The sequence below is a fragment of the Bos indicus x Bos taurus genome, chromosome 7, assembly GCF_003369695.1.
Source record: "Bos indicus x Bos taurus breed Angus x Brahman F1 hybrid chromosome 7, Bos_hybrid_MaternalHap_v2.0, whole genome shotgun sequence".
Taxonomy (NCBI): domain Eukaryota; kingdom Metazoa; phylum Chordata; class Mammalia; order Artiodactyla; family Bovidae; genus Bos; species Bos indicus x Bos taurus.
The window spans coordinates 103,540,550-103,566,096 of NC_040082.1; the positions used below are offsets into that span (position 1 = coordinate 103,540,550).

At 51.0% G+C, this 25,547-nt stretch overlaps 1 protein-coding gene across 4 annotated transcripts; it reads left to right on the top strand.

Annotated features, from left to right (window-relative positions):
- Positions 1 to 256: 256 nt before the first annotated feature.
- TPM4 (tropomyosin 4) lies at positions 257 to 25,547 on the top strand. Of its 4 annotated transcripts, none has more exons than XM_027548087.1 (9): positions 257 to 577; positions 7,019 to 7,144; positions 11,666 to 11,799; positions 15,505 to 15,622; positions 16,185 to 16,255; positions 17,234 to 17,309; positions 19,526 to 19,588; positions 19,675 to 19,744; positions 20,732 to 20,814. In XM_027548087.1, the coding sequence occupies exons 1-9, from the start codon at positions 464 to 466 to the stop codon at positions 20,812 to 20,814; spliced, it is 855 nt and encodes a 284-aa protein (XP_027403888.1). In that variant the 5' UTR covers positions 257 to 463. The 4 variants fall into 4 exon arrangements, with proteins under 4 accessions (XP_027403888.1, XP_027403886.1, XP_027403887.1 ...); XM_027548085.1 differs by lacking the exon at positions 20,732 to 20,814 and adding an exon at positions 24,103 to 25,547 and having other exon boundaries at positions 259 to 577; XM_027548086.1 differs by lacking the exons at positions 257 to 577; positions 7,019 to 7,144; positions 20,732 to 20,814 and adding exons at positions 7,329 to 7,672; positions 24,103 to 25,547.

The window sequence follows — 25,547 nt, forward strand, 5'->3', positions numbered from 1 at the left end:
GGGAGAACAGAAGCCGCCTCTGCCCACCTCACTCCTCCTCTCACCCACCCACCAGCCCTCTTCAGCCCACCCAACCACAGATGGGGAAACCGAGGCCGGTGCGCAGGCCAGCCTCATCCTCCTGGGCCAGCGCTGTGCCCACTTGCCCACGCGGGACCTGTATCACCAGGTTAAAAATGGAAATGGGTCTGGCTTTTTTTTTTTTTTTTCCCTTTGAGAAAATCCTAGGCCCAAATAAGGCGAGGGCTGCAGGGAGGCCGGTGAGCTGGCCAAGTCCTCCTGAGCAAGCAAGCAAGTGGCGGCTGGCCCAGGCGGCCTGCATTTGGGCCTCCTCCAAGACTCACCCCGCAGCAGGGCGGCGCACCCCGGGAGCCTATAAGGGCCTCTCCGCCGCCCTGGCTGCTCACTTGACGCCACAGCCGCCGCAGCCCCCTCTGCGCCCACTGCCCCCCACCACCCAGCCATGGAGGCCATCAAGAAGAAGATGCAGATGCTGAAGCTGGACAAGGAGAACGCCATCGACCGGGCCGAGCAGGCGGAGTCGGATAAGAAAGCTGCCGAGGAGAAGTGCAAGCAGGTGATGTAGCTCCGCTGGGCCGCGCCAGGCTGTCCAGCACCCTCTCTGAGCTGGTGAAGTTCTGGGGTGGAGGGTGGGAATCTCAGGAAACCTTAGGACTTGGGAGACCGGGGCTGAGACAAGGGGTGATGCTCTGGCTGAGAGAGAGTAAGGGGACTATTGTCTTCCCTGGAGGGGTCCCTGGGCTGGGAGAGAGGGGGCCGACTGGACCCACTTCCAGCAAGGCCAGTGGAAGCAAAGGAGTGAGAGAGAGAGAGTGGGAAAGTGCGTAAGAAAGGGAGGGGCATTTGTGTGGGCTGCTTGTGTGTGTGTGTGCAAAGACGAGAGTCTGAGGAGGTGTGTTGGGGTGAGGGGCTCACCGTGCGGGGTGTGTTAGAAGGGGTGGTTTAGGGCTGCTGTGTGTATGTAGAAGGTATTTGTGTGTGTCTGAGCATCTGTGTGTCTACGTGTGTTGTGTGTGTTCTGGCTCTGTGGAGACCTGAAGGTGACTGAGAATATGTGTGCCGAGGAAGACCTGAGTGTGTAGCTGTTGACAGTGGGTGTGAAAAAGTATGGATGTGTTTGTGAGTCTGAGTGTGTGTTGATGGTGGTATTGCCCTGGGTTTTAGGGGAAGAGACTAGCTGTGTGTTCTTGTACACATGTTGACCTGATATTGAAATTGTGTGTGTCAGGGTGAGTGTGTGTGTGTTGAGGTGACTGCATTTGGGCTGGCATGGGTGTGTGTGTGTGTGTCAGGGTATGTGTGCGCCTATTGCATGATTGTTTCTGTTGGGGTATCTGTGTCTGAGTGTGGGTGACAGATCGGGAAGTGTGGCCAAGAGTATGGGGTGTGTGGTGGGGCAGCTGTGACTGGCTGCAATGGCAGCTGATGAGCGTTTGGGGGCTAGGGTGGGTAGAGATTTGAGGGTGAACTTGAGAATCTCAATGTGTCTCTGAGGGTGCTCTTGCTGCGAGCCTGGCAGGGGAAGGTGGGGGTGCCTCTGGCAGGCAGAGGCCCTGGATTCAGAGCTTTGGGGATAAGATTCCCAGGGGGCCTGGACAACAAGGATCCATCAGAGAGCCAATGGAAGGGGGCTGGGCTGGATAGTCCCAAGACCTTGGCGTGGGGCAGAGAACACGAGTCAGTTGTCTGGGTCTGGGTGGTCAGAGCAGCCAATAAGAGGAGGGAAGGGGGTCTTGATCCCTCCCACAGTAGCCTGCCTGACCTGGGGTCAACTGCCAAGCCCTGGGGAGCTTCAGGGTCTCCGATAAGCCCCAGGAGACGCCCAGGATGGTGACACCAAGTGCCCAGCCCTGCCCATCCTGGGCGCCAGGCCAGCTCAACAGGTGAAAGTGCAGGCTCTGAGCTCAGATTGGCCAGGTTCACAGTTCAGGCATTGGGCATGCTTGCTGCATGCTAAGTCACCTCAGTCATGTCTGACTCTTTGTGACCCTGTGGACTATAGCCCGACAGGCTGCTCTGTCCATGGGATTCTCCAGGCAAGAACACTGGAGTGGGTTGCCATGCTGTCCTCCACGGGGTCTTCCCAACCCAGGGCTTGAACCCAGGTCTCCTGCATCGCAGGCAGATTCTTTACCGCTGGGCCACCAGGGAAGCCAGCTTCACCTCTCTGTGCCTCTGTGGCTACATGTGTGAAATGAGGAAATGACAGTGTTGCTTCCCTTACCACTGTGGGAGGACTAGAGGTGACTAGGCAGGTGGAGCCCTTGGCATGGTACCCGGCACAGTGTAAGCGCTCCATTAACTCAGGATTCTTTCCTACCCCACCCTACTTCCCCTTTGGGCCTCCCCATCCCCCAGTGTCCCGGAGCTACCCTAAGTGCGCTGTAACATATCCGCACAGGACAGCCCCACCCCCAGTGCTCCCTGCCACAAACCCTCCTCCCTCCCTGGCAAACACAAACGCCCATCCTGTGCTGGCCCTGAGCTGCGGCCTCCATCCATCATTTAGCACTTACCATGAGGGCTTTGAGGCAGGGCATGGCAACCCATTCCAGTATTCTTGCTTGGAGAATCCCCATGGACAGAGGAGCCTGGTAGGCTACATTCCAAGGGGTTGCATAGAGTTGGACACTACTGAGCGACTAAGCATTCAGCATGAGGGCTTTAGCCAGGGATTCAGATAAAAGCAATTTAATGGCTCTAATTCGCACTAAGGTGTGAGTGACTGATATAGCATATTCTACCAAAGCAGTTGTTCAGTTGCTCGGTCTTGTATGACTCTTTTGTGACTCCATGGACTATAGCCCGCCAGGCTCCTCTGTCCATGGGATTTCCCAGGCAAGAATACTAGAGTGGGTTGTCATTTCCTTCTCCAGGGGATCTTCCCAACCCAGGGATCAAACCTGAATCGCAGGAGAATTTTTTTACCACTTAACTATGAGGGAAGCCCCAGGGCAGACACAAGTCCCAAAAGAGAAGGCTCCTCAAAGCATCCCACCAGCTGCATGGCCAAGGAGGCAGGGATAGGGTCTCTGATCTCCAACTGGATTTTCATTCTGTTCTTTTTTTTTTTTTTGCCCAAAGCTGCCTACTAGGGTGGTGCATGCATGCATGCTCAGTCATGTCCAACTCTTTGCTACCCCATGGACTTGTGCTCACCTCCAGGCCAGATCATCTAACTCTGGGGCACATTGCTGCTGCTCTCTCACTGAGCTCCTTCAGTGTTCTCATCTGAGAAATGGGGGCAAATGATGCCTTCTGATAGAGGGTATGTAAGATTCCAGAGGTGCAAAGCAGAAGCCTGAGCCCTATAGAGCAGATAGCCCATTCTGCCTGGGAACAAAGGCAGGAGATCATGAAAGGCTAAGCTTATTCAGAGTGCCTTATGCTTCAGGAGGCCAGAGAGCATGGGTCTTGGGCCAGCCTGACATTCAGGGATCCTGTAGCAAAGCCCCCATTCCAAGCCCTCTCTGCACAGTATGGGAATGGGCTGGGCCTCCCTGGCCTGCTTCCTGCCCACGCCCCTCGCAGGGCAGTGACATCCGCCCCAAACTGGCCTTTGACCTCACATCCTGCCTCAGCCCAGCCCAAAGGCCCCATTTGCAGGGACTAAGGTCTGCCGTCCACGACCTTCCTGGCCATTTTACAGGCAGAGAAACTGAGGCTCCGAGAAGGAACTTGAGGGAGACCTTGGAGAGCCAGTGCGAGCCTCAGCCTCCCCAGCAAGACAGCACACATCCTAGGTGCTTTGTGTGTGTGCAATTCAGAGGGACAGGAACCCGACCCGTGTCAGCTTTACTTATTTTTTCAGACCTGGCTCCATTATGCAAACTTCCCCTGGGATTCCATGGTGAACATCGAGCCCAGTTCTGTGCTGGGCGATACTGGAGCCCAGAGTGACGTAAGCCTGTTTCACTAAGCGCTCCAGCCCCAGGGGGTGTGCTGTGCTTTGTCACTCAGTAGAATCCGACTCTTTGCAACCGTTTGAACTGTAGCCGCCAGGTTTCTCTGCTGCTGCTGCTAAGTCACTTCAGTCATGTCCGACTCTGTGCGACCCCATAGACGGCAGCCCACCAGGCTCCGCGGTCCCTGGGATTCTCCAGGCAAGAACACTGGAGTGGATTGCCATTTCCTTCTCCAGGTTTCTCTATCCAGGGGATTCTCCAGGCAAGAATACTGGAGAATTTCCTCCTCCAGGGGATTTTCCCAACCCAGGGATTGAACCCACATCTCCTGGGTCTCCTGGACTGTGGGTGGATTCTTTACCAGCTAAGCCATCGGGGAAATCCCTAAGGGAGACAGAGCCAAACACAGAAGCATACCCTTGCCCCAGGGGTCAGGGTGGGGCCAGAGGGTGGGACAGGGACTAGGGGCCTGTCTACAACAGTGCAGACCACCCAGGGGAGGGACCTGGGTGGGGAGGTCAATAGGAGGAGGGCTTGCTGGGCCGTGCACACAGCCTAGCCTAGCGGTCAAGCAAACCAGCTTTGAAGTCAGACTGACAAGGGTTCAAATGCCCTTTCTAAAGGGCCTCAGGCAGGTCCCATTTTCATTTAGGGACTGTTTACCCTTTTGAGCTTCCCTGGTGGCTCAGATGGTAAAGTGTCTGCCTGCAATGCGGGAGACCTGGGTTCGATCCCTGGGTTGGGAAGATCTCCTGGAGAAGGAAATGGCAACCCACTCCAGTACTCCTGCCTGGAGAATCCCACAGACACAGGAGCCTGGTGGGCCACAGTCCATGGGGTCGAAAAGAGTCGGACACGACTGAGCGTCTTCACTTTCACTTTCACTTTCCCCTTTTGTGACACTGGCACATTCTAACTGCTTCATAGCCCCCTGCCCACCTTATCACAGTCTCCACCCTTTATTGTCCAGAAAAAGTCATCAAAAACAATCTTGACACCCGCCAAACGAGCCGACAGTGCAGAATTTGCCCTCAGTCTTTCATGTTAAAAGAGCACTGTGCCTGGCACACAGCACCAGGAAATGCTGCTATAGAAAAAAAAATTTTTTGGCCACCACAGGCAGGACCTTAGTTCCCTGACAGGGATCGAACCCATGTCCTGTAGTGGAAGCACAGAGTCTGAACCGCTGGACTGTCAGGGGAAGTCCTGCTGCTAAGTCACTTCAGTCGTGTCCGACTCTGTGCGACCCCGTAGATGGCAGCCCACCAGGCTCTGCCGTCCCTGGGATTCTCCAGGCAAGAACACTGGAGTGGGTTGCCATTTCCTTCTCCAATGCATCCTAGCACCTAGGGAATGCTGTACTGTACAGGGCTGGAAGGAAGTCAGGTGGATGTTGGGTCAGGCTGACCTGTTTCTTTAAGGAAACTGGCTCATTTTCTCCATGAAAGCGGAAGTTCAAAAGCAGCTGCCAGGGTGCTGGGAGACCACCAGGTCAAGGCTTCCATTTTGCAGATGACAACAGAGGCCAGAAAGGGGGACAGGGTCAGACAACGGGGATTTGGAGCCTTCCGGGCTCCTTGCCTAGATGTCAAGGTCAGGGCCGGTGGACCCTGTTGTAGGTGGAAGCTGCAGCCACCCTCCTCCTCCTCGGATCCCTCACCCCTTTTCCATTCCTCAGCTCATCAGTAAGACACTCAGAAGTCCTGGGAATGGGAGGCTGGAATAGCAGCCCTTTTAAGAATCTGCATGTGTACACACATGCATACATGAAACACATACACAACACACACAGCTCCTGGCACATTTTGCACGTTGTCTCAGGACTGAACAGGAGCAAGCCACTGGGGGCTGCAGAAAAGTAGGTCGGTTAGGAGGGCTTGTTCAGATGTGGGTTCAAATCCAGTGCTGTATGACCCACCGATAGTCACTCCACCTCTCTGGGCTTCCTGCCATCAGGAGGAAGCAGGAGGAGGATGCAGGGCCCATGAGGGCTGTGTGCTCACCTTGGCAGCATGAATAGGACCAGGGGTCAAACCACCTGAGACATCAAGTCAGATCAAAACTTGAGCGGGACCGAGCACCCCAGCCCAAAGTTAGGGGCAGGAGGGGGAGGCGCAGAGGGAAGGAGGGTGACAGAGAAGCTTTCTGAGTTGGCCCTTGACTGGTGTGGTGGGGGGTGATGGAAAGGTTAAGGGGTCTTCATATTCCATCGGACTTCTCAAACTGGGGGTGCCAGGAGGGGGCAAGACTCTCTGGATAAATGAAAAGGACTGAAAATTTGGGGAGTGTTGGGGACATTTTTATTAAACACAAGCCAGACTGGAAGAACTGAAAAGCCCTTACCTGAATCTTCCAAGAAAGTGATCTCTAAGGAGTAGCTCCCTTCCAGTAAGCTTCACAAAGTCCCAGGAGTCGGGGACGGGGGCAGGGGTTGAGCCTTTCAAACCTTCAGGGTATTTTGTGAGAACCACTCTCTTGGGCAATAGGGAACCATGGCAGGTTCCAGGGTGGCTCCTTGGATCAGGAAGATCCCCTAGACAAGGGAATGGCAACCCATTCCAGTATTCTTGCCTGGAGAATTCCATGGACAGAGGAGCCTGGTAGGCTATACAGTTCATGGGGTCACAAAGAGTGAGACACGACTGAGTGGCTAACACTTTCATTTTTTCACTCTTTTGGGCAATAGGGAGCCATGGCAGGTTCTCACCAGAGGTAGGGTCTGGCTGCCAATGTTGGGAAGGTTGAGGGTAGGGGGATGGTCCAGGCCAGAGTATGAGACTCCACCCGGGAGGCTGCAAAATTGAACCCGAGTTTCTAGGAAACGTGGCAGGACTTGTTTCTCAAAAGCTGTGATAGATTCTGCAAGAGTACTGGGGGACCCCCCAAAAAGATAAACACAGCTGGTCCCAGGACAAGGGAAGGATGTGAAAGCCATGTTAACAGGTATGAGTGTTGCATTTAGTGAGTGGGGCAGAACAGTTTTCTCCCTGTTTCACAGATCAGGAAACTTGGATTCTTGGGAGTGTGGGGGGCGCGTCTGCACCGCCAGGACGGGGCCCCCCAGGCTGATGCGTCCCCCGATCTGTCCCCAGGTGGAGGAGGAACTAACCCACCTCCAGAAGAAGCTTAAGGAGACGGAGGATGAGCTGGACAACTATTCCGAGAACCTGAAAGACGCGCAGGAAAAGCTGGAGCTGACAGAGAAGAAAGCCTCCGACGTACGTGCCCAGTAACTGGGGCACCCGCGGCCGGGCCGGGCCGGGCCGGGCAGGAGCCCGGGGGCCGGGCGGGCGGGAAGCGCTCGAGGAAGAGGAGGAGGAAGAGTAGAAGGCGGTGCCTCCCGGAGCTTTCTCCAAATAAGTCCAGAAAAGGGGCACTTTCCAGCAGCTGCGGCCAGCGGTGCCGACGTCAGGCCCTCCCCCAGCGGTGCTGACGTCGGCTGCCCGGCCGGGTGACCTCATCGCCCCGACGGCGGCCGGGCCGGGGGCGGGGAGAGGCGGGGGCGGCCCCGGTGCAGGCAAAGGCTCGGGGGCCGGGGCGCGGCTGCTGCAGCTCTTGCCGGAGCCGAGCCGAACCGAGCGCCCGCCGCTGCCCGCTGCGTGCGCCTCCGCGCCATGGCTGGCCTCAACTCCCTGGAGGCGGTGAAACGCAAGATCCAGGCCCTGCAGCAGCAAGCAGATGAGGCGGAGGACCGCGCGCAGGGCCTGCAGCGCGAGCTGGACGGCGAGCGCGAGCGGCGCGAGAAAGTGAGAGCCCGCGCCCTGGCCCCGCGCGCCCGGGCTCCCGCACCCCCGGCCCCGCCGTCACCCTCCTTTCTTCCCTTTTCCCGGTGCCACCCGCTTCTCGCGCTCCCCGCCCGCCATCCGCTGTCGCCCTCTCCTGATCCCACTTTCAAACCCTCGGGCCCCAGAGCTCCGGATCGCGGACCGGCTGCAGAGACCCCATCCTCCACCGCCATTCTCCTTCCCTGGCCTGGGACGGGGGGAGGGGGCGCCGCATCCGGGTCGGGCGGGGCTGGTGGAGCGGGAAATGGGAGAGATGGGGGGGGGGGGTAAGGCGAGGGTGCGCGATCCAGGAGTGGGGAGTGGAGGTAGGGGGCACCCTGCTGCCTTCCGACTCGCCGCCGCCGGCGCCCGGGTCCGGGCGGGAGAGGGCGGGGAGCTGCGGCTCCACCTAGGAGCGGGAAGTGAGAGTGAAAACGTTGAGCTTCTATTGTCTGGGGTTGGACCGGCCGATACTGGAAGAGGGGGTGGGGGTGCGGGCGCCGCACTTTCTCGCCACCTCCAGGGCTTCCCGGTTCCTGCCGAACTTTCTCAGCTGTTCCCAGGGGCGCGGCGGCGACGTGTCTGCTCCAGGCGGGGGGCGGAAGTTCAGTTTCAGAGCCGCCGGCCTTTCCCTCCCCAGCTGGTCCCCTGCGGGAACGAGGGCCGCGGGACCCTGCCTGGCTCGCGAAGCCCCTTGGAATGTTAGCTCGGGCCCCTAGACCCACGGTCGTTTTGTGTGCGGCCGCTGCAAAATGCGAAGCCTGGGGCTGAATGGGGGCGGGGGGGTCACCGCCCTCTCTCTGTCCCTTGATGACCCCTTGGGACGGGACGGGTGGTGGCCACCTCTGGGACTGGAAAGAGATCTGTATTCCAATCCCATCCCATCCCACTTAGTACTTGACTCCTAGGAGGAGCGTGTCTCCGAAGTCGAGGTGACAATAATGCCCTCCCCCCGGTAGGATTGCTGGAAGGGACTGTGGAGGAAAACCTCTCTGCCTGGCACCTACTAGATGCTCTATTCCTGCGCTTTTCTCCCCGCATTCTCCCCGTAGAGGGGCTTACAGCCTAGTGGGGGCAAGGGGAGTCAGACAGATAAGGCTGATTACCATGGCGGGCCGCGGGGGTTTGTGTTCTGTTAACTGGGAGCATGACAGGAAGAACCAGCCAGTGGGATAGGCTTCACTATGGAGGGTGAGCAATCTTAGAATAAGTAAGAGTTTGCTGGGACAAGAGACTGCAAAGACTCAGAAAGAAAGTTAGGGGAAGAGTGTGGAGGCCCAGGGTATCAGAAAGCTGGAGTGTTGAGACTCAGGGTGGGGACCCCAGAAGTGGAAAAGATGCCCAGGCAGAGGGCACTGCTGTGGGGATGGACAGATCTGGGTAAGAACCGCCCCCCACTCCCCCAAAGACTTGTTTCCGTGCTGGCTGGAGTCAAAGCCTTTAATCCTGCAAGGGCCGCCTTGGCGTGAAGAGCCCTCAGAAACCTGGTGTAAGCCTCCCAACAGTAGCTGGTTTGGCCTCTTTCACACACGTAACCGGCATAACCCTCCCTCTGATCTCATCCCAAGCCATCTCGCTGGAGGACAATTACTCCTGCTTAAAAATGGCCCTTAGCTTGGAGCCAAGACTTAGGAGTGGGACCATCCAGTTGGGAGGAAAGATGTTTTTGGAAAAGTTTCGAACTTCTTAAAAAGTTCACTTTTCAAAGCGTGCTTCTCTTGGTCAGGAAAAGGGGAGAAAGCCTTAAGAAGGTTCCTGGGCAGAAGGAATGAAGCCCAGTGGGGAGGGGAGGCCTTTTTCAGTCTCTTGTAGAGAAAGCCAAGAGCCGGCGTGTGGCAGACTTCTGGGTCTGCCTCCCGACAGCTGGTTTAGATTTTTGTGTGATTAACCGACATCTTCCTGTTGCTTTGCCACATGTATCTAGCAAGCCTCTTTTACCTTATAAGGAAAATCCTTTGTAGCGTGTAGAAGCTTTGATTGCAGGAAGGGGTGGAGCCCAAAATGACTAGCAGTGACTAGCAGTTTTTCAAGAATACATATATATGTATATCTGTACATAGAAGAATGTATCTCAGAACTATTTCCGTTCCAGATAGTTGAAAATGTGCCAAAAGCATGGTTGACAGGATTCAGAATCCTCCATAAAAGGAGGGGCTCTTTTAAAAAAAAAAAACCTACTCATGAATCAGGCACCACCGCGTGATCTGAAAAATCAGTGCCTTGACTACTGATGGGTGTGAGGTTTCTTTTTGGGGTGACAAAACTTTTGGAATTAGATGGTGGTGTTGGTTACACAATTTTGTGAGTGTACTAAAAAAACTTGAGGGGAGGAGTCCATTCCTGCCCCAGTTGCTGAAGGAGTGAAGATTCGTCTAATTTTAAGAAGAATAAAAAGCACCCACTCTTTGGAAGGAGTGGGTGACATTTCTTAAAATAGCTCATCATTGGTTTAAATGGATTCTCCAAACTGGTGTTCTGGAGGAAGCTGTGATCAGAAACACCTGGGGGAATTTCCTCTCCTTCCGCAATTAGGATAGTGGAGCTGAGAAAAGTTTCCTGAGTCTGTGTTTTTTCAGCAACTCTGGCCTCATTCTGTTACTCCACTAATTTTTTACAGCCCTCCCCCGTTCAGAGATTCTTTGTCTTGTTCTGAAGAAGCCAGGGTGACTTTATACTTCTCCTGTCGGTTGGGCCCCGTTTTAACCAGTTCTCAATATTCCTAAGTGTGAGGCCTCAAAGCCCCCACAGGACTCAAGAGTGTAGATTTGGCAAGGGAAGAACCCTGGTCTAGGGCTCAAGAAGCTGTTCCCTGCCAGCTCTGAGACACTGAAAAAGACTGTTTCACTTCTCCTGCATCTCTCAGTTTTCCCAGCTGCAAAATGGGTGAGATCCACGAGGATTAAATGGGGGAGAAATCATGGCAGCAAGAGCTGCCCTTTGTGGGACTTCCCACATGCCAGCTGCAATGCCACACCCTTGCATTACAGTCCCCAGAAAGGTATGAAGGAAACAGGCCCTGGGATAGGCTCAAAGCAAGCAGGGAGGCTGCCTGCTCCGTGCCACATGGCTGAACGCTTGCGGAGCAAGGATTCTGACCAGTACGTTTTGATCCTTGAATTGTTGCTCTTATGCATGCCAACGTATTTATTACATTCCTTGTAGGTGAAAAGCCAGTAAAACCGTTCCGCCACCTCTCAGTGCCTGTAACCACATTTTCTTTGCTTTCTTGTATCATTTTGTCCCAACATCTCTCAGGCAGCCTTGATTAAGGATGGAGTTCCAGTCAGGCTGCCCCCACTCAGCACCCCCACTCCCCACTGCCCCAACTGTACGGTCAGCATATAACTGAGGCGTCCAGAGTCCTGCATTTGTCTTACCATTCAGGTGGCTAGGAGCAGACCTTATATGACAGAGTGAGCCGGTTGCTTGGTGGCCTTGCTCTCTAGAAGTCCCATGGAGAGGCCAACACCATCCTCTTGGAAGATAACAGCTTACTTCTCTCTCTGTCCTGTATTGACTTGAGTGTTGTGCTCACTTGTGTTCAACTCTTTGCAACCCCTGTAAAGGGACTGTAGCTTGCCAGGCTCCTCTGTCCATGGGGATTCTCCAGGCAAGAATACTGGAGCGGGTGGCCATGTCCTCCTCCAGGGGATCTTCCTGACCCAGGATTGAACCCACGTCTCTTGCATCTCCTGCACTGGCAGATGGATTCTTTACCACTGGTGCCACACCAGGGAAGCCCGTAATGACTTGACAGCCTGTCCTGTTGTGGGGAGTGTTCAATGACATTTGGCGGAAAAGATCATATGGAAAATTCACATTGTCCAGAAGAGACAGTCTGAATTCCTTACCGCCTGGATTCCTGGGTGGGCTTTGGTGGGGGAAGCGTGTTAGCTGGAGAAAAGGGCACTGTGTGAGTGGAAGGCTGGCTGACCTTTTTCCTTCTTAACCTGGTTCCACCTCTGACCTCCCTAGGCCGAAGGTGATGTGGCAGCTCTCAATCGACGCATCCAGCTCGTTGAGGAGGAGTTGGACAGGGCTCAGGAACGACTGGCCACAGCCCTGCAGAAGCTGGAGGAGGCAGAAAAGGCTGCAGATGAGAGTGAGAGGTAAGGACGCTTTGAACCTGGTGGCATGAGCGTTTACTTCTGGGAAATTGAGGTCCTGCCATACTGCCAACCTCCCGGAGCTGGGGTGAGAGTCAGTGAGATCCCAAGGACACACGTGTGTACACATACATATAAATGGGCAACAATACCTTGTAAACCATCATGCTGTGTGTGGAGGCATTTGACGTGGCAGTTATGAAGGAAAACTACCACCAGACAGAGGAAGGCAAAAAACGGGCAGATATAAGGCTGTAGCTGCGACTGTCGTCAGCAGTCTGTCCACAGAGCGCTGTGTCTCCTGTTGTCTCTGAAAGTCACTGTGCATGTGGTTGTCAGCATTCTCAAGACATCGGTTTCCAGGGTGATATGAGAAGACGGGGGATGAAAACTGGAAATGGGCTGTCTGCATGAATAACTATTAGCAGTGCTTCAGGCCTTGAGTCACTGGACAACTGTGTGTCAGGGACATGCACAAAACCACTCCAATTAATGTATTTGCAACTGATAGCACTTCTTACCTCCAGGGCATCCTCCTGCTGCCTCCAGCAGGGTGCTGTGTCCTCTCAAGCAGCACGCCTTGGAGCAGTCTCTGGAGGACTATGGGCAGATTGTGTAATTCACAGAAGCGGCCGTCTCTGTGCGATGGTCAGTGGGTTCCTTGTGTGGTGGTGGTGCGGGCTGGACCGGTGGTCCTCACGTATCTGCCACAGCATCACACCAGAAATCTCACTGGACTCATCCACCATGGTTTTCAAGTTTCCCAGGTGGCGCTAGAACCCCCCTCCCAGTACAACCGATGCAAATTCGATCCCTGGGTCGGGAAGATCCCCTGGAAGAGAGCAGTGGCAACCCACTCCAGGATTCTTGCCTGGAGAATCTCATGGACAGAGGAGCCTGGCGGGCTACAGTCCACGGGGTCGCAAAGAGTCGGCCCCAACTGAAGCAACTTGGCACTCGCGCACCATAGTTCTCTGGTATAAACTTCTCCCATGGATCCATTCCTGATGGTTCTGTCGCACCCTTACAGAACCTAAAGAGGGGCTAAACCAACTGGAGAATCTTGGAGACTGACTTTCTGAGTTGCCTAAGCGGGAAGTTTCTTTGCCGTACAGTGGAATGGCCCTTAGGGAGGGCGCAGGGCGCAGCGAGGCTCTGCTTCAGCCACTTCATAGAGTGAGAGGGCGCGAGCTCAGGGCGGCCGCCTGGGAGTATGAAGGATCCAGTCACAAGGTGTTCGCAGCTGTGCCTGGGGCCTCAGCTAAGGTGCTCCCCTTGTTCACCGTCAGACCGGCCTGGCCAGGTGTCTCACTCACTTCTCGCACCTCCCCAGGTCAGAAGGCCCCTCGCTTGTCGGTGTCATGTTACCAGTAGCCTTTGATGGCACCCTTGTTAGAGACTACTGTTTAGGTGGAAAGAATTCTGTACTTGGGAGCTGAAGAATCTAGATTTAAGTCCTTCCACTGCCATTTACTATGGGGCCTTGCTGCTCCTGCTGCTGCTAAGTCGCTTCAGTCGTGTCCGACTCTGTGCAACCCCATAGACGGCAGCCCACCAGGCTCCCCGTCCCTGGGATTCTCCAGGCAAGAACACTGGATCGGGGTGCCATTGCCTTCTCCGATGGGGCCGTGAGCTAGTCCCTTTGATCGCTCCTTGACTGCAGAGGATTTTCCAAGCTTGCTGATCTCAGGGCCTGGTACAGACACACATGCTCAGTTGTGTTTGACTCTTTGTGACCCCATGGACTGTGTAACCCGCCAGGCTCCTCTGTCCACAGAATTTTCCAGGCAAGAATACTGGAGTGGGTTGCCGTTTCCTATACTAGGGGATCTTCCCAACCCATGGATCGAACCCAAGTCTCTTGCGCCTCCTGCATTGGCAGGCAGATTCTTTACCACTGTGCCACCTGGAAAGCCCAGTACGGGCCTGGAGAGTGTTTAAACAGTTAGCTGAGAAGGGCAGTGACAGTCCGAATGGAAATGTTTATTAGAAGTATAATAATGGTCCTTTGCTGTGGGCAGGCCCGACACACACTGATACATTATACTCGTTGGCCTCTTCTTTGGAGATATCTGAGTTTACTGTGTCCACTCCACAGAGTGCAGGCCACGGTGAGCTCCATCTCATGGTCAGAAGTTGTAGGCCACTTCCAGCTGTTCCCAGGACAGCGTCCTTCCCCCAGTGGACATATCCACTTCACCTCAGGCCATCCTCACCCATCACTTTGTGGATATCTGCCTCTTACCTGGTCTTCCCGCTGAAGTCCCAGCCACCATTCTGCTTTCCATTCACACTTGTTTTTGAAACCTTCCTGTGGTTCCCTGTTCCTTCGGTGCAAAACCCTTAGCCTGTCATTCAAGCGGCCTGTGGTGCAACCACCCTGACTTCCCTGCCATATTCTTTGATTCCTCTGGGGCTTTCTCTTTTTTTGAACTTTTTATTTTGTATTGGGGTATAGCCAATTAACAATGTCGTGATAGTTTCAGGTGGAGAGCCAAGCGACTCAGCCCTACATATACATGAATCCATTTTCCCCCAAACCCCGCTCCCTCCCAGGCTACCACATAACATTGGGCAGAGTTCCCTATGCTATACAAAAGGTCCTTGTTAGTTATCCATTTAAAATCTAGCGGTGTGTGTATGTCCATCCCAGACTCCCAAACTATCCCTTCCCCCCACAGCAACATAAGTTTGTCTTATAAGTCTGTGAGTCTCTTTCTGTTTTATAAGTTCATTTGTATCACTTCTTTTTAGATTCCACATATAAGGAGTGTCATACAATATTTCTCCTTTTCTGTCTGACTTGGGCTTCCCTTGTGACTCAGGTGGTAAAGAATCCACCTGCAATGTGGGAGACCTGGGTTTGATCCCTGGGTTGGGAAGATCCCCTGGAGAAGGGAAAGGCTACCCACTCCAGTATTCTGGCCTAGAGAATCCCATGGACTGTATAGTCCATGGGGTCACAAAGAGTCAGACACGACTGAGCAATTTTCATGTCTGTCTGACTTCACTGAATATGCCAACCACTAGCTTCATCCATCTTGCTGCAAATGGCATTATTTCATTCTTTTTAAAGGGTGAGTAATATTCCATTGTATGTGTGTATCTCATGTTCTTTATCCATTCTCTGGGGCTTTCTTGTATAGCTCTCTCTCTCACTGAAGAATACCTTTCCTCTCCTTGTTCACTTGTGGACTCTTTTCTGGGAAGCCCCTTGTGACATACAAACGCACCCTCCCTACCCCACTTCCCACCCCAATGCAGCAGAATTCATCATTCCCACAGCCAGGCCAGCCCAGACTTTCGATCAGATCCTGGTAACTTGGCGTACAAGTCCCCCTTGTTACTAGTTAGTGAGAGACTATAGGAGTGTGGACTCCGGACCCACATCACCAGGGTTTGAATCCCAGCTCTGCCTCTTACTGGCTGTGTAACCTTGAACAAGTTACTTAGCTCCTCTATGCCTCAGTTTCTTCCTCTGTAAAATGGGGGTACTGTACCTATTTCTAGGGATGGGGGTTGTGACATTTAAAAAATGGTGCCTGGCATCCTGCAAAGATGCACGTGAGTGTGAGCAGCTCTAGTCTCCTCTTTGGAGTGTGGTTCTTGGTAGGTGTCAGTGAAGTGTTTAGATGAGCAGATGCCTGGAGGTGTGCAGTGAGGTGGTGATGTGTGTTTGGAGGCAATGACAAGTTCTGCTCCTCGCAGAGGGATGAAGGTGATAGAAAACCGCGCCATGAAAGATGAGGAGAAGATGGAGATTCAGGAGATGCAGCTTAAAGAGGCCAAGCACATCGCCGAGGAGGCTGACCGCAAATACGAGGAGGTGAGTGGCAGGGAGTGGGGCTGGTGAATGGCAGTAGCAGGAAGTGGGGAGGAAATGGACCTGTGATAGGGAAAACCCTGGGGCCGCCTAAAGGAAGCTCTTGGTCAGCTCAGCTGTCCTTCTGCATCCACATCTGTTTTTTTCCGAAGACAGCCACTTGGCTAGGAAACCGTATCTCCACAATGCCAGAAGTCCTGGGAAATTCTGTGACACTCAGACAAGTCAGGACTTAGACTTAAAGGGGAAACGAAGTGATCAGATCCCTTTTTTTTGTCCTCCAGCTGGGCGTTAGGCTAAAATGGGGAATTGTGGTCCCTGGCTGTGGGTCTTCAGACCACGAAAGCTCAGTTGCTCCTTCTGCCTGTCCGCACAGCCCCGTCTCTTCCTTCCCCTTCCTGGGGCCCACAGGAGAGAATTTAGGTTTGGAAATTAGACCTGGAGCAGCAGCAGAAAGCCCCAAGGTTGCTGGATGTGGCCTTGCTGTTTGCGCCAGGTGGGGGTGGGGTATCCTATTAGATGTGGGCCTTGGGGGTGTCTTAATTGGTCCTTCCTGTTTCTGCAGGTAGCTCGTAAGTTGGTCATCCTGGAGGGTGAGCTAGAGAGGGCAGAGGAGCGTGCCGAGGTGTCCGAACTGTGAGTGGCAAAGCGGGGTTGGGTGGTGCCCAGCTCAGCTCTGGACATGGTGGATGGGGGGTGGTAGGGGAGCTGGGAGGGAGTAAGTTATGTTGGGAATTGATACCGACCAGGGCCTCTGGTCAAGTGGATGGGTGTCTGGGACTCATCCATCAGTCCCTCCTCTTTGCTTCCCTGGCTGACAAAGAGTGACAGGCAACCGTTTGTTCTCACCGCCCTGGGAAGTACTGCCCACGCGTTGACTCTTACCACAGAGGTATTGGGAATACCTTTGTGTGTCGGGCAGTAGCAAGAAGCCCAGAAGTCCCGTTTTCCCAGAGAGGAATCCTTAGGAGGCTGTGCCTTCTTAAGGGAACACTGAGGGCAGACTGCCGTGTCTGTGTCTAAATGCCTTGTTGTTGATGTCATTGTTTGGCTAGGACACATTCTTGGTGGCGAGGAAAGGTGAGAAGCTTGACCAGAGTCCCCACAAGCTCCCTTCCCCCACCGCCACCACGAAACCCCAAAAGCCTCTCCCCTCAGACTCGGGTGAGGAATCAAGCTCCCCAGAGCATTCCCGCAGTGCTGAGAGAGATCTGGTTTCCAAAATCCGTTCCAGGCCTGTTTCCTGGCGTGTCCGGTGTAAACTCGGATTGCCTTCTCCCAGCCTCCTGCACTGCGTCTCATTCTTAAACACCTTCCGGACTCAGCCTCATCAATCGTGGATTTCACAAGTCCCTGTTGCCTCAGACTTGGCAGGAGCCCAAGTCCCAGGAGCTTTACAAACCTCCCAAATACTCCTTGGCCTGCCGCGCCTTTGCCTGGCACGATGGGGTTTTGACAAGTACTGTGTCTCAGAGAAAGCCATTAACATTTTTCCCCACATTCCTTCTGGGGGCCCCTGGCAGTGCGGATTCCTCCTTTTGAAAACTTCTTTTAGGAGACTGCGGTTTGTACAAAAAGATAAGACACCAAAAATCCTCTTTTGTCTTTGGGCAGAAAATGTGGTGACCTGGAAGAAGAACTCAAGAATGTCACTAACAACCTGAAGTCACTAGAGGCTGCATCTGAAAAGGTTGGTGGTTGGCTTGAGCTGGAGGGTGATTTGCTGGACTTTTTTCTTCCCCCTAGGAACGCAGGAGCCTGCCAGCGTATCGGGGATCTGACCTGTATTTGCTAACAGTAGCTTTGGTACCCAGCAGCCAGGTTTTTTTCTCCTATAGAAAAGGGTGTCCGATGGCTAGATTTCCCTCTTTCATAGGGTCTTAATGCCAGCTTTTATCTCAACCTCCGATGAAGGTGGACTTATTTATCTATTTATTTATTTTGGCCATACAAGGCAGCATGTGGAATCTTAGTTTCCCGACCAGGGATCAAACTATACTCCCTGTAGTGGAAGTGAGGCGTCTAAACCTCTGGACCACCAGGGAAGTCCCCTGAAGATGCATTTAGAATCTGAGATCGGGACCTGGTCAGGCTCATATTAGGGAATTCTGAGCCTCATCATATAAATACAGAGCCTCTCTCTCAACCAAATCCCCAGGTTCCTCCAGAAATACTTCTTAGAAGGTTGAGCAGCAATCACAGGTGGAATTGGGCTTTTTTGTTGTTGTTGCTGAAATAGTACCCAAAGCAGTCATTACAGGAGAAAGCATTAGTCATTACATTAGAGAGAACGTACAGACCCGTCCGTGACCTTCCTTCCCTCCCCTCCCAACCCCTGCTGTTGAGTTCCCCTTTCTCAGCCCTTCCTCACTCTCCCTCCTCCTACTCCCCTCCAGTTGCATTGAACTTCAGTTTCACAGACATTCCATGTTGGTCACTTCCAGTGCTTTCTTTGAACCTTCTGTCCAGTCAGCCTGGAGTGGCTGCTCCCTTTTCTCTCTGCTTGGCAACCCCCTGTTCACCCCTCCCGGATTGCTCATCTAGGTTAGGTATTTCTCAGCTGCATAGCCCCACCTACTTCTTTCCCTATCATGAGGGTTGATCACATTTATTATAATTAATTGCATGCCTTCCTTGCTAGACTGTAGAGACCGGGACTCTGTTGGTCTCGTTTAGAGCTGTGTCATTAGTCCCAGCGTGGTGCCTGGTGGGTATTTCATGCTGGGATAGTTGGTGAATAAATGTGGGTATGCCAGAGACTGGTCACTGGGAGAGATGCTGCGGTGATCTTCTGCTCTTAAAGAGCTTGTAGTCTAGTTGAGTAGAAGGGTTGACAAAGTAACCAGGGTGTGGTAGGGCTTCCACAGAAGGACTCTGGAAAAGCTGCGAAAGGTGTCGCAAGGAGGTGACCCTAGAAAAGACCGTAGAGGCTTCCCTGGTGGCTCAGTGGTAAAGAATCCGCCTGCCAGTGCGGGAGACAAGAGTTTGACCCCTGATCTAGGAGGATCGCACGTGCAGCTACGTTTATGCACCACAGCTACTGAGCCTGCGCTCTAGAGTCAGGAGCTACAACTGCTGAAGCCTGAGCGCCCCAGAGCCTGTGGTCTGCAACACAAGAAGTCACCGCAGTAAGAAGCCTGTGCAGTGTACCTAGAGAGCAGCCCTCCTCACTTGCTACAACTAGAGAAAGCCCTCACAGCAAGGAAGACCCGGCACAGCCAAAAATAAGTAAAATTATTAGAGGGGGAAAACAGAAACTATAGAGCAGGATGCCGGCCAGGAGCTCATATTCCAGAATCAGGTTCGAGCTGTGGTTTGATCAGGTGGTAGCCATGTGACCCTTGACAAATTAGCTAGCTTCCGTGACTCTTTCCTAATCTGTACACTGGGATTGGTGCTAACGACACAGCTGGCAGATGATGAAGGTTGGCTAATACTCACCTGCGTTGAGCCTTGAAAGGCAAACATACCTTCTGACAGACAGTAGCAAGGAATGGGACATTCCATGCCTGGGGGCCCAGACATAGGCAAGGGCTGGGAGACCAGAGAGTACTCCGAAGAGGGTTAGGAAGTGGCGGGAAGCTGGTGGGAAGTGGGGTTGGAAACCCAGACTAGGCCAGCTGCTGTGGAGGGCCTTGAGAGGCATGTTTCCATTCACTCATCTGCCTCTGTCTTCATCACACATGTATCTTGAGTTGTCAGCTCAGGTCCTGAGATCAGTCCCATCCCAGAGGGATCCCCTCCCATTTCATCTGCCTGGAAAGGTGCCTGTCTCTACTTTGCTTCTTAGGCAGGTTCATAGCTTCAAGCATGCACTTTTCTCCAAGCATCAGGGAATGTGCATTCTCTTGTGCTTTCCTCCTGCTCCCTCCGTTTTAAAAAGTAGTGTTTTGATCTCTACCACAGTATTCTGAAAAGGAGGACAAATATGAAGAAGAAATTAAACTTCTGTCCGACAAACTGAAAGAGGTGAGTGTGATTCCCACCCAGCTGGCTCAGGATTCTCCTGGGGTTGGTCTTGAAGCAGTCCTGGTGACTCCTTTCTTCTGCCCTAGGCTGAGACCCGTGCCGAATTTGCAGAGAGAACAGTTGCAAAACTGGAAAAGACAATTGATGACCTGGAAGGTATGAAATCACCATCTAATTGTGTTTGCTCTGCCTCCCCCTTACACGACACATCCACAGTCAGGGGAAATCTGGAAAGGCTGGTTTGGGCTTCATCCACGTCAGGGGAGCAGAGTGATGTCACATCTGGAAGTCTGGAGCCCTGGGACGGGACAGTGCAAAATCAGATTCAAACTAGTGTTGCCATTTTTCCAGAACTAAAATATTTCTGCGTAATTAACTCCATATGTAAGTACAGAGATCCAAATATGGCTGATTTTTTAGCTCTTTCGAGTTTCCTTCAATTTGCTCATTTCTGAGACGCCTCACATTTTTTAAATGCCTTGCATGTTTTATGGAAACTCTCTCCCAGAGAGCGCAAAGCTTATCACAATATGAGAAAATGGAAATTTAGAGACCGTAGAGACCTGAATAAAGACTCCAGTCTGTGAGTCTGGTGCCCACGTATCCCAGAATTTCTTGAAGTGTTTCATCTTTAAAAAAAATTCTGCCCTGTGCTCTTCGCGGAGTCACCCGGAAATTCCAGAATCCTGGAATTTCAGTTCTCCCAAACTGCCTGTCCCACCCAGAAAGGGTACAGAACTCGTTCTTCAGACCATGTGTCCCGGTATTTGGTTTGAGAAGTGAGGTTTCCATATAAGGCAAAATGCCCCCATTCCAAAGTATGACCTTTGGACTGGATGACATCACTGCAAAGTCAAATAACCTGGGATGGGAGATTGGTGGGGAGAAGCTCTCACTGGTTCTAGTCACCACTCTTTCTAAAGTTTCATTATGGCTGGTCCCCTGCAGAGCTTCACTCCACTTAGAAATCACTCCGTAGGTCTTATGTTTTCTCGTTTGTTTCACGAGACGCAACCTTGTCCTAGTTCGCGCTTTGTTCTCTGTTGTTTTCTTCCTCTCAATGTGTGGCTCTCCATTCCAACCCTCGCCTTCTAGCCCCTGTACCTCTTCTGAACTCTCTCCTTGGGGACCTCTGCGCTCTAGATGAGCTGTACACTCAGACGCTCACATACAAAGCTACCAGCGAGGAGCTGGCCCATGCTTTCACCGACACGACCTCTCTCTGAGGTGGCTGGGGTGCCACCCTCTGTCCTAGCAATACTGAAGTCTGCCTTCTCACTGTGGCGCCTCCACTCCTGGGGGCTTCTAGAAGTTCCAGTTTCCTGCCCCCTGGTTTGATCTTTCAAGCCTGCTGCTGCTGCGTCTGTGACTGTGTGACTGAAATAAAGACAGACCGTCCTCATTTTCATGCCCTCTCATTTTCATTTTCTCCACTTGCTGCCTTTGAGCCATAGCCTGAGGGATTGCAACCAAAAGTGAGTGGTTCACGTGAAGAGCTGGTTTCAAAAAAGAAAATTATGCTCATATGATTCTTTTCTGACAACATCAAAACAAGAGCCAACTTGGCCTGAGCTCTCAAATGCAGTAGCTATCTGTATCTGCATGCCACTAGCGGTTTTTCCCTACATAGAAATTGTTTTGAATGGAGACTCATCCAACCTCTTGAGCAGCTTAAGAGAGTCAGCAGAACATGCAAAAACCAGCGGGCTTATCTCTAAAAAAAAGCTATCTTGGGATGGAACTTCATCTGTGCATTCAAACAGCGGCAATAGCATTTTGGTCTCCTTAGTCCTTTTCTCTTGTTTTTTTCTGTGTTATACTTGAAGAATGGTGTCTGGGCTTCCCGATGTCTTCATTGTTCATGAAGCACCTCTTCAGCTCCCAGTTGTGGGAGGCAGCTCACCAGAGAAGCTCACCTCTATTCCTTACCCTTAGAAAACAACTCTGTAAGGAATTAAAGGGCATCCCATAGCAGGGCAAGGGAATGGAAGCTGCTAGAATGCTGAACAAAGGAATTGAGGTGATTCTTGAGTTCCAAAGCAACTTTCCTGAGCAACACGTATCTCCCCTCATAGTTAACTAGAACCAGGAACTTTGGTTTAGTGAGGGCTCATGAAGTTTGTGCAGAGAAGGCAATGGCACCCCACTCCAGTACTCTTGCCTGGAAAATCCCATAGACGGAGGAGCCTGGTAGGCTGCAGACCATGGGATTGCTAAGAGTCGGAAATGACTGAGCGACTTCACTTTCACTTTTCACTTTCATGCACTGGAGAAGGAAATGGCAACCCACTCCAGTGTTCTTGCCTGGAGAATCCCAGGGACAGGGGAGCCTAGTGGGCTGCCGTCTATGGGGTCGCACAGAGTCGGACACGACTGAAGCGACTTAGCAGCAGCAAGCAGCAGCATAAAGTTTGTGTGTGGGTGTTAAAAACCTCTAGCGACCAAAAGCTCATCAGTTTCCCCAAGAGAATCCACAAATTTCAAATAATCTATCCAGTCCTCCCCTGTACCCCACCACCACCACCGCCTCAAATTGTCCCAGAAGCACTAACATTTTGAAGTCCAAGCCATCTTCTAGATTTCCCCTTGAACCTGAAGGTGGCATGAAAACCTCTGAGTAGATCATTTATTTTTGGTCACCATAACTTATTCCTCATCCAGTAATTTTTTTATTCAGGTGGGAACCTTTGTCACAATTCTTTATGTCCATTCCTGCAAAATACAACTTTACTAAACTACCCACACCCTTCCACCCCCAACTTTGCTCTGTTCTTGCCTTCCCCCCTGAACTTCTGCATAAGCCACTCCCCTCACATATTGCCATGAGTGTGACCCTGGAAAGATTAAATGGTATAGGGGTGGATGTTTTTTGTTTGCTCATTCCATGTATTTGTTCCTAGGATTTTTCCAGACATATGTAGCCTCCACCCTTTGAAATAACTGCAGCCCTGCCTATCCAGTCATTCTACCTAACTAATCACCTAGGTGGAACTTCAGAGATTAGGGCTATGGTCGATCTGCTACTACCTGTTGACAGTGTGGTGGGGTGGGTGGAGGGCGGGGTTTGCTGTCACACTTGTCAAGGGCAATTAACACTTTAAGGGACTCTTACTTTCTCTCAGACCTAATAACAAAGTAGAGGCCAGGGAATCCAAGTGGCAAGGTGAAGTGAGGTCGGGATTTGGAGTTGGGATACCTTGCTTTGCACCCCAGCTCTGCCACTTGAGCTGTCTAGCCCTTTTCTGCAAAAATAAAAGTGATAGCTGAGTTCTTGCAGATTAAATGAGATAACTGAGAAGAAATGGGTTTGCATGCAGTAGGCACTCAGATACTGTGTTAGGTCTCTATTCTCTGACAGAATCCTCCCAGACCGTAAGGCACTAGTTTTTTCTTAAAGGATCACATCGAATGAAAGTTCAGTAGGTGTAGTTGAAAGGTGGCCATCTTTTGCAGTCGTTTTCTTTCTGAATATTTCCAAGCTGATCATATCACATTTTATGAGGTATTTTGCTTTCCTCTGGTATTTTAATGAGTCTTGGCCTAGTCCCTTATCAGCCATTCCTCGTTGCAAACCAGTTTTCTCTCGTGCTCTGTCATGCATAGCTCTAGGTGGCATCTTAGAGTTTTGTTGATTTGTTTAGTTTGGGGGGGGGGTTGTTTGCTTTTTCGTTTGTTTCATCAGCTCAACCATTTAATAATGTACCACAGAGTTGGACACAACTGAAGCGACTTAGCAGCAGCAGCAGTCTGGCTTAAATTTCAGTCATTTTGCATTTACCTGGAGTTTGACTGCTGTAGACACATAGATGGACATGTAGAAACAGTAACACAATTATTCCTGGAATTTAAACATCTATTCTCAGAAGCTCCAAAGGAAAGATGGGTTACAGGATTATATTTCCCTTCCATAAGTTCAAGGACTAACCAGCACTAGAGAGAAAATGTATTAACTCATCCGTATCTCAGACTAAAAGCTTATGTTTGTGTAGCATTTTATAAGTTCTGAAGCATTTCTCATTTGTTTCTCATAATAACCCTCTGCCACACAATGGTATTACCCTCATTTGACAGATGGGGAAACTGAGACCTAGAAAGTTTAAATGACTTAGGTTAAATGGCATTTACTTCATGGGGCTTAAATCCAGGTGTTCTGACTGTAGGATTGCCAGATTTAGCATATTAAAATACAGGGCACCCAGTTAAATTTTAATTTCAGATAGGCAATGAATAAATTTTGAGCATAAGTGTATTTCAAGCAACATTTGCAATACACTTCCATTAAAAATTTTATTTATATGAAATTCAAATTTAACCAAGTACCCTGTATTTCATTTTCCAACCCTATCTAACTCCCAGATTTGGTATTTAGTATCCAGAAGTTCATGGTGTTCTATGATTAAAATGCAAAGTACTTTCTCTGCTCTTTCACTCTGACAATATGGAGTTTAGAAACTCCCCCCCCTTTTAATAAAGATGCTTATTAATTTTTTTCCCTCATTCTTAATTTTCACCAGAAAAACTTGCCCAGGCCAAAGAAGAGAACGTGGGCTTACATCAGACACTGGATCAGACACTAAACGAACTAAACTGTATATAACCAAAACAGAAGAGTCTTGTTCCAACAGAAACTCCAGAGCGCCGTGTCTTTCTCTTCTCTTGTAAGAAGTTTCTTTTGTTATTGCCTCTTCGCTTTGCTGGAAATGTCAAGCAAATTATGAATACATGACCAAATATTTTGTATCAGAGAAGCTTTGAGCACCAGTTAATCTGTTCCTTCCTGTTTTTCAAAATGACACCAGTTTTTTCAGGTCTATTTTTATCCTTAAATTGCATCTATTCCTAAGGTAGGCAGGGTATTTCATATTGAGCATACATACTCTCTTTTAAGACTGAGGGCATTTGGTTCCTGGGAGAATAGACAACCCCACACTTTGAAAACACAGATTCTGATGTCTAGTCATGGGTCAGTTTAAAATGTTGGGAGAATGTCCACCGTTGGTCACGTGATAGGAGGCCAGGGATCATCACATTAAAATGGGTGGGGATTTTCCATCCAGACCCAAAAAGGCGGGGGTGGGGTTACTGTGGGAAGTCATAAACCACGGACAGGTTAATCTGATCATCCCGGCTCTTTTCCGCACTCCACCATGCAGAACAGAACAGACATCCTCTGAGCAGTCAGCATGAGAATGCTTAGAAAAGAGTCATAATAATTACCCAAATGTGTTTTGGGTAGATCCTTGATATGCTCTTCTATATGTTTCTTTCAATCTAAAGTTTTTTGAGGAGCTGATGTCTTATTCCAATAATGACCCATGCTTATCTGCTCTGATATGAGGCCATCCACTCAGGAGGAATGAATGTTGGAGAATTCAGTCCTATTCAGAGAAGCAGTCTTTTTCAAAACCATCAGTAATTGAGCAAGACTGTTTTTCTGTGAACAAATATTAGGCAGAATGGCCCTCTCAGACAGCAAAGTAAAAACTAAAAAATTGGCGTAACTTCATCTCTATACTCGAGAGAATGGCAAATTGGAGATTTACTTATCTAGAATTTTAATTCCTTCTTCAGGACCAAGTTAATGAAAGACCAAGAAACTCCTGATTAAACTGGATATGGAGTATTTTATACACAGGGCTGCACAAAATGTGTTATATTTTGTTATATTTCTGCTTTCTCCGTTAACATCTCAGAGCTGAAACATTCCACATTCCCCAGCAGTGTGGGGGCCAACTCAAGTTTACAATTCTGACTAAAAAAATCACCCTGCTTATAGCTTATCTGAATCCTCTGCCCCTCACTCCTATTTATTAAGCGCCACACTACCCAGGAGATACACTAGCAAATTGTGCAATTGAATAAAACCCACACTTTCCATTTAGATTCTTGCAACTGTATCATATGTAATAGTATCACTTTTTCTACATTTTGGTCAAATAAATTTTTACATAAACTCCAA

What these genes read in the sequence shown, in the direction of transcription:
- TPM4 (XM_027548087.1), top strand. Translation starts at nt 464, where the DNA reads ATGGAGGCCATCAAGAAGAAGATGCAGATGCTGAAGCTGGACAAGGAG. An exon ending in GCTGCAGATGAGAGTGAGAG is followed by an intron (nt 11,800 to 15,504) that starts GTAAGGACGCTT and finishes TGCTCCTCGCAG; the next exon opens with AGGGATGAAGGTGATAGAAA. An exon ending in GACAATTGATGACCTGGAAG is followed by an intron (nt 19,745 to 20,731) that starts GTATGAAATCAC and finishes TCTGCGCTCTAG; the next exon opens with ATGAGCTGTACACTCAGACG.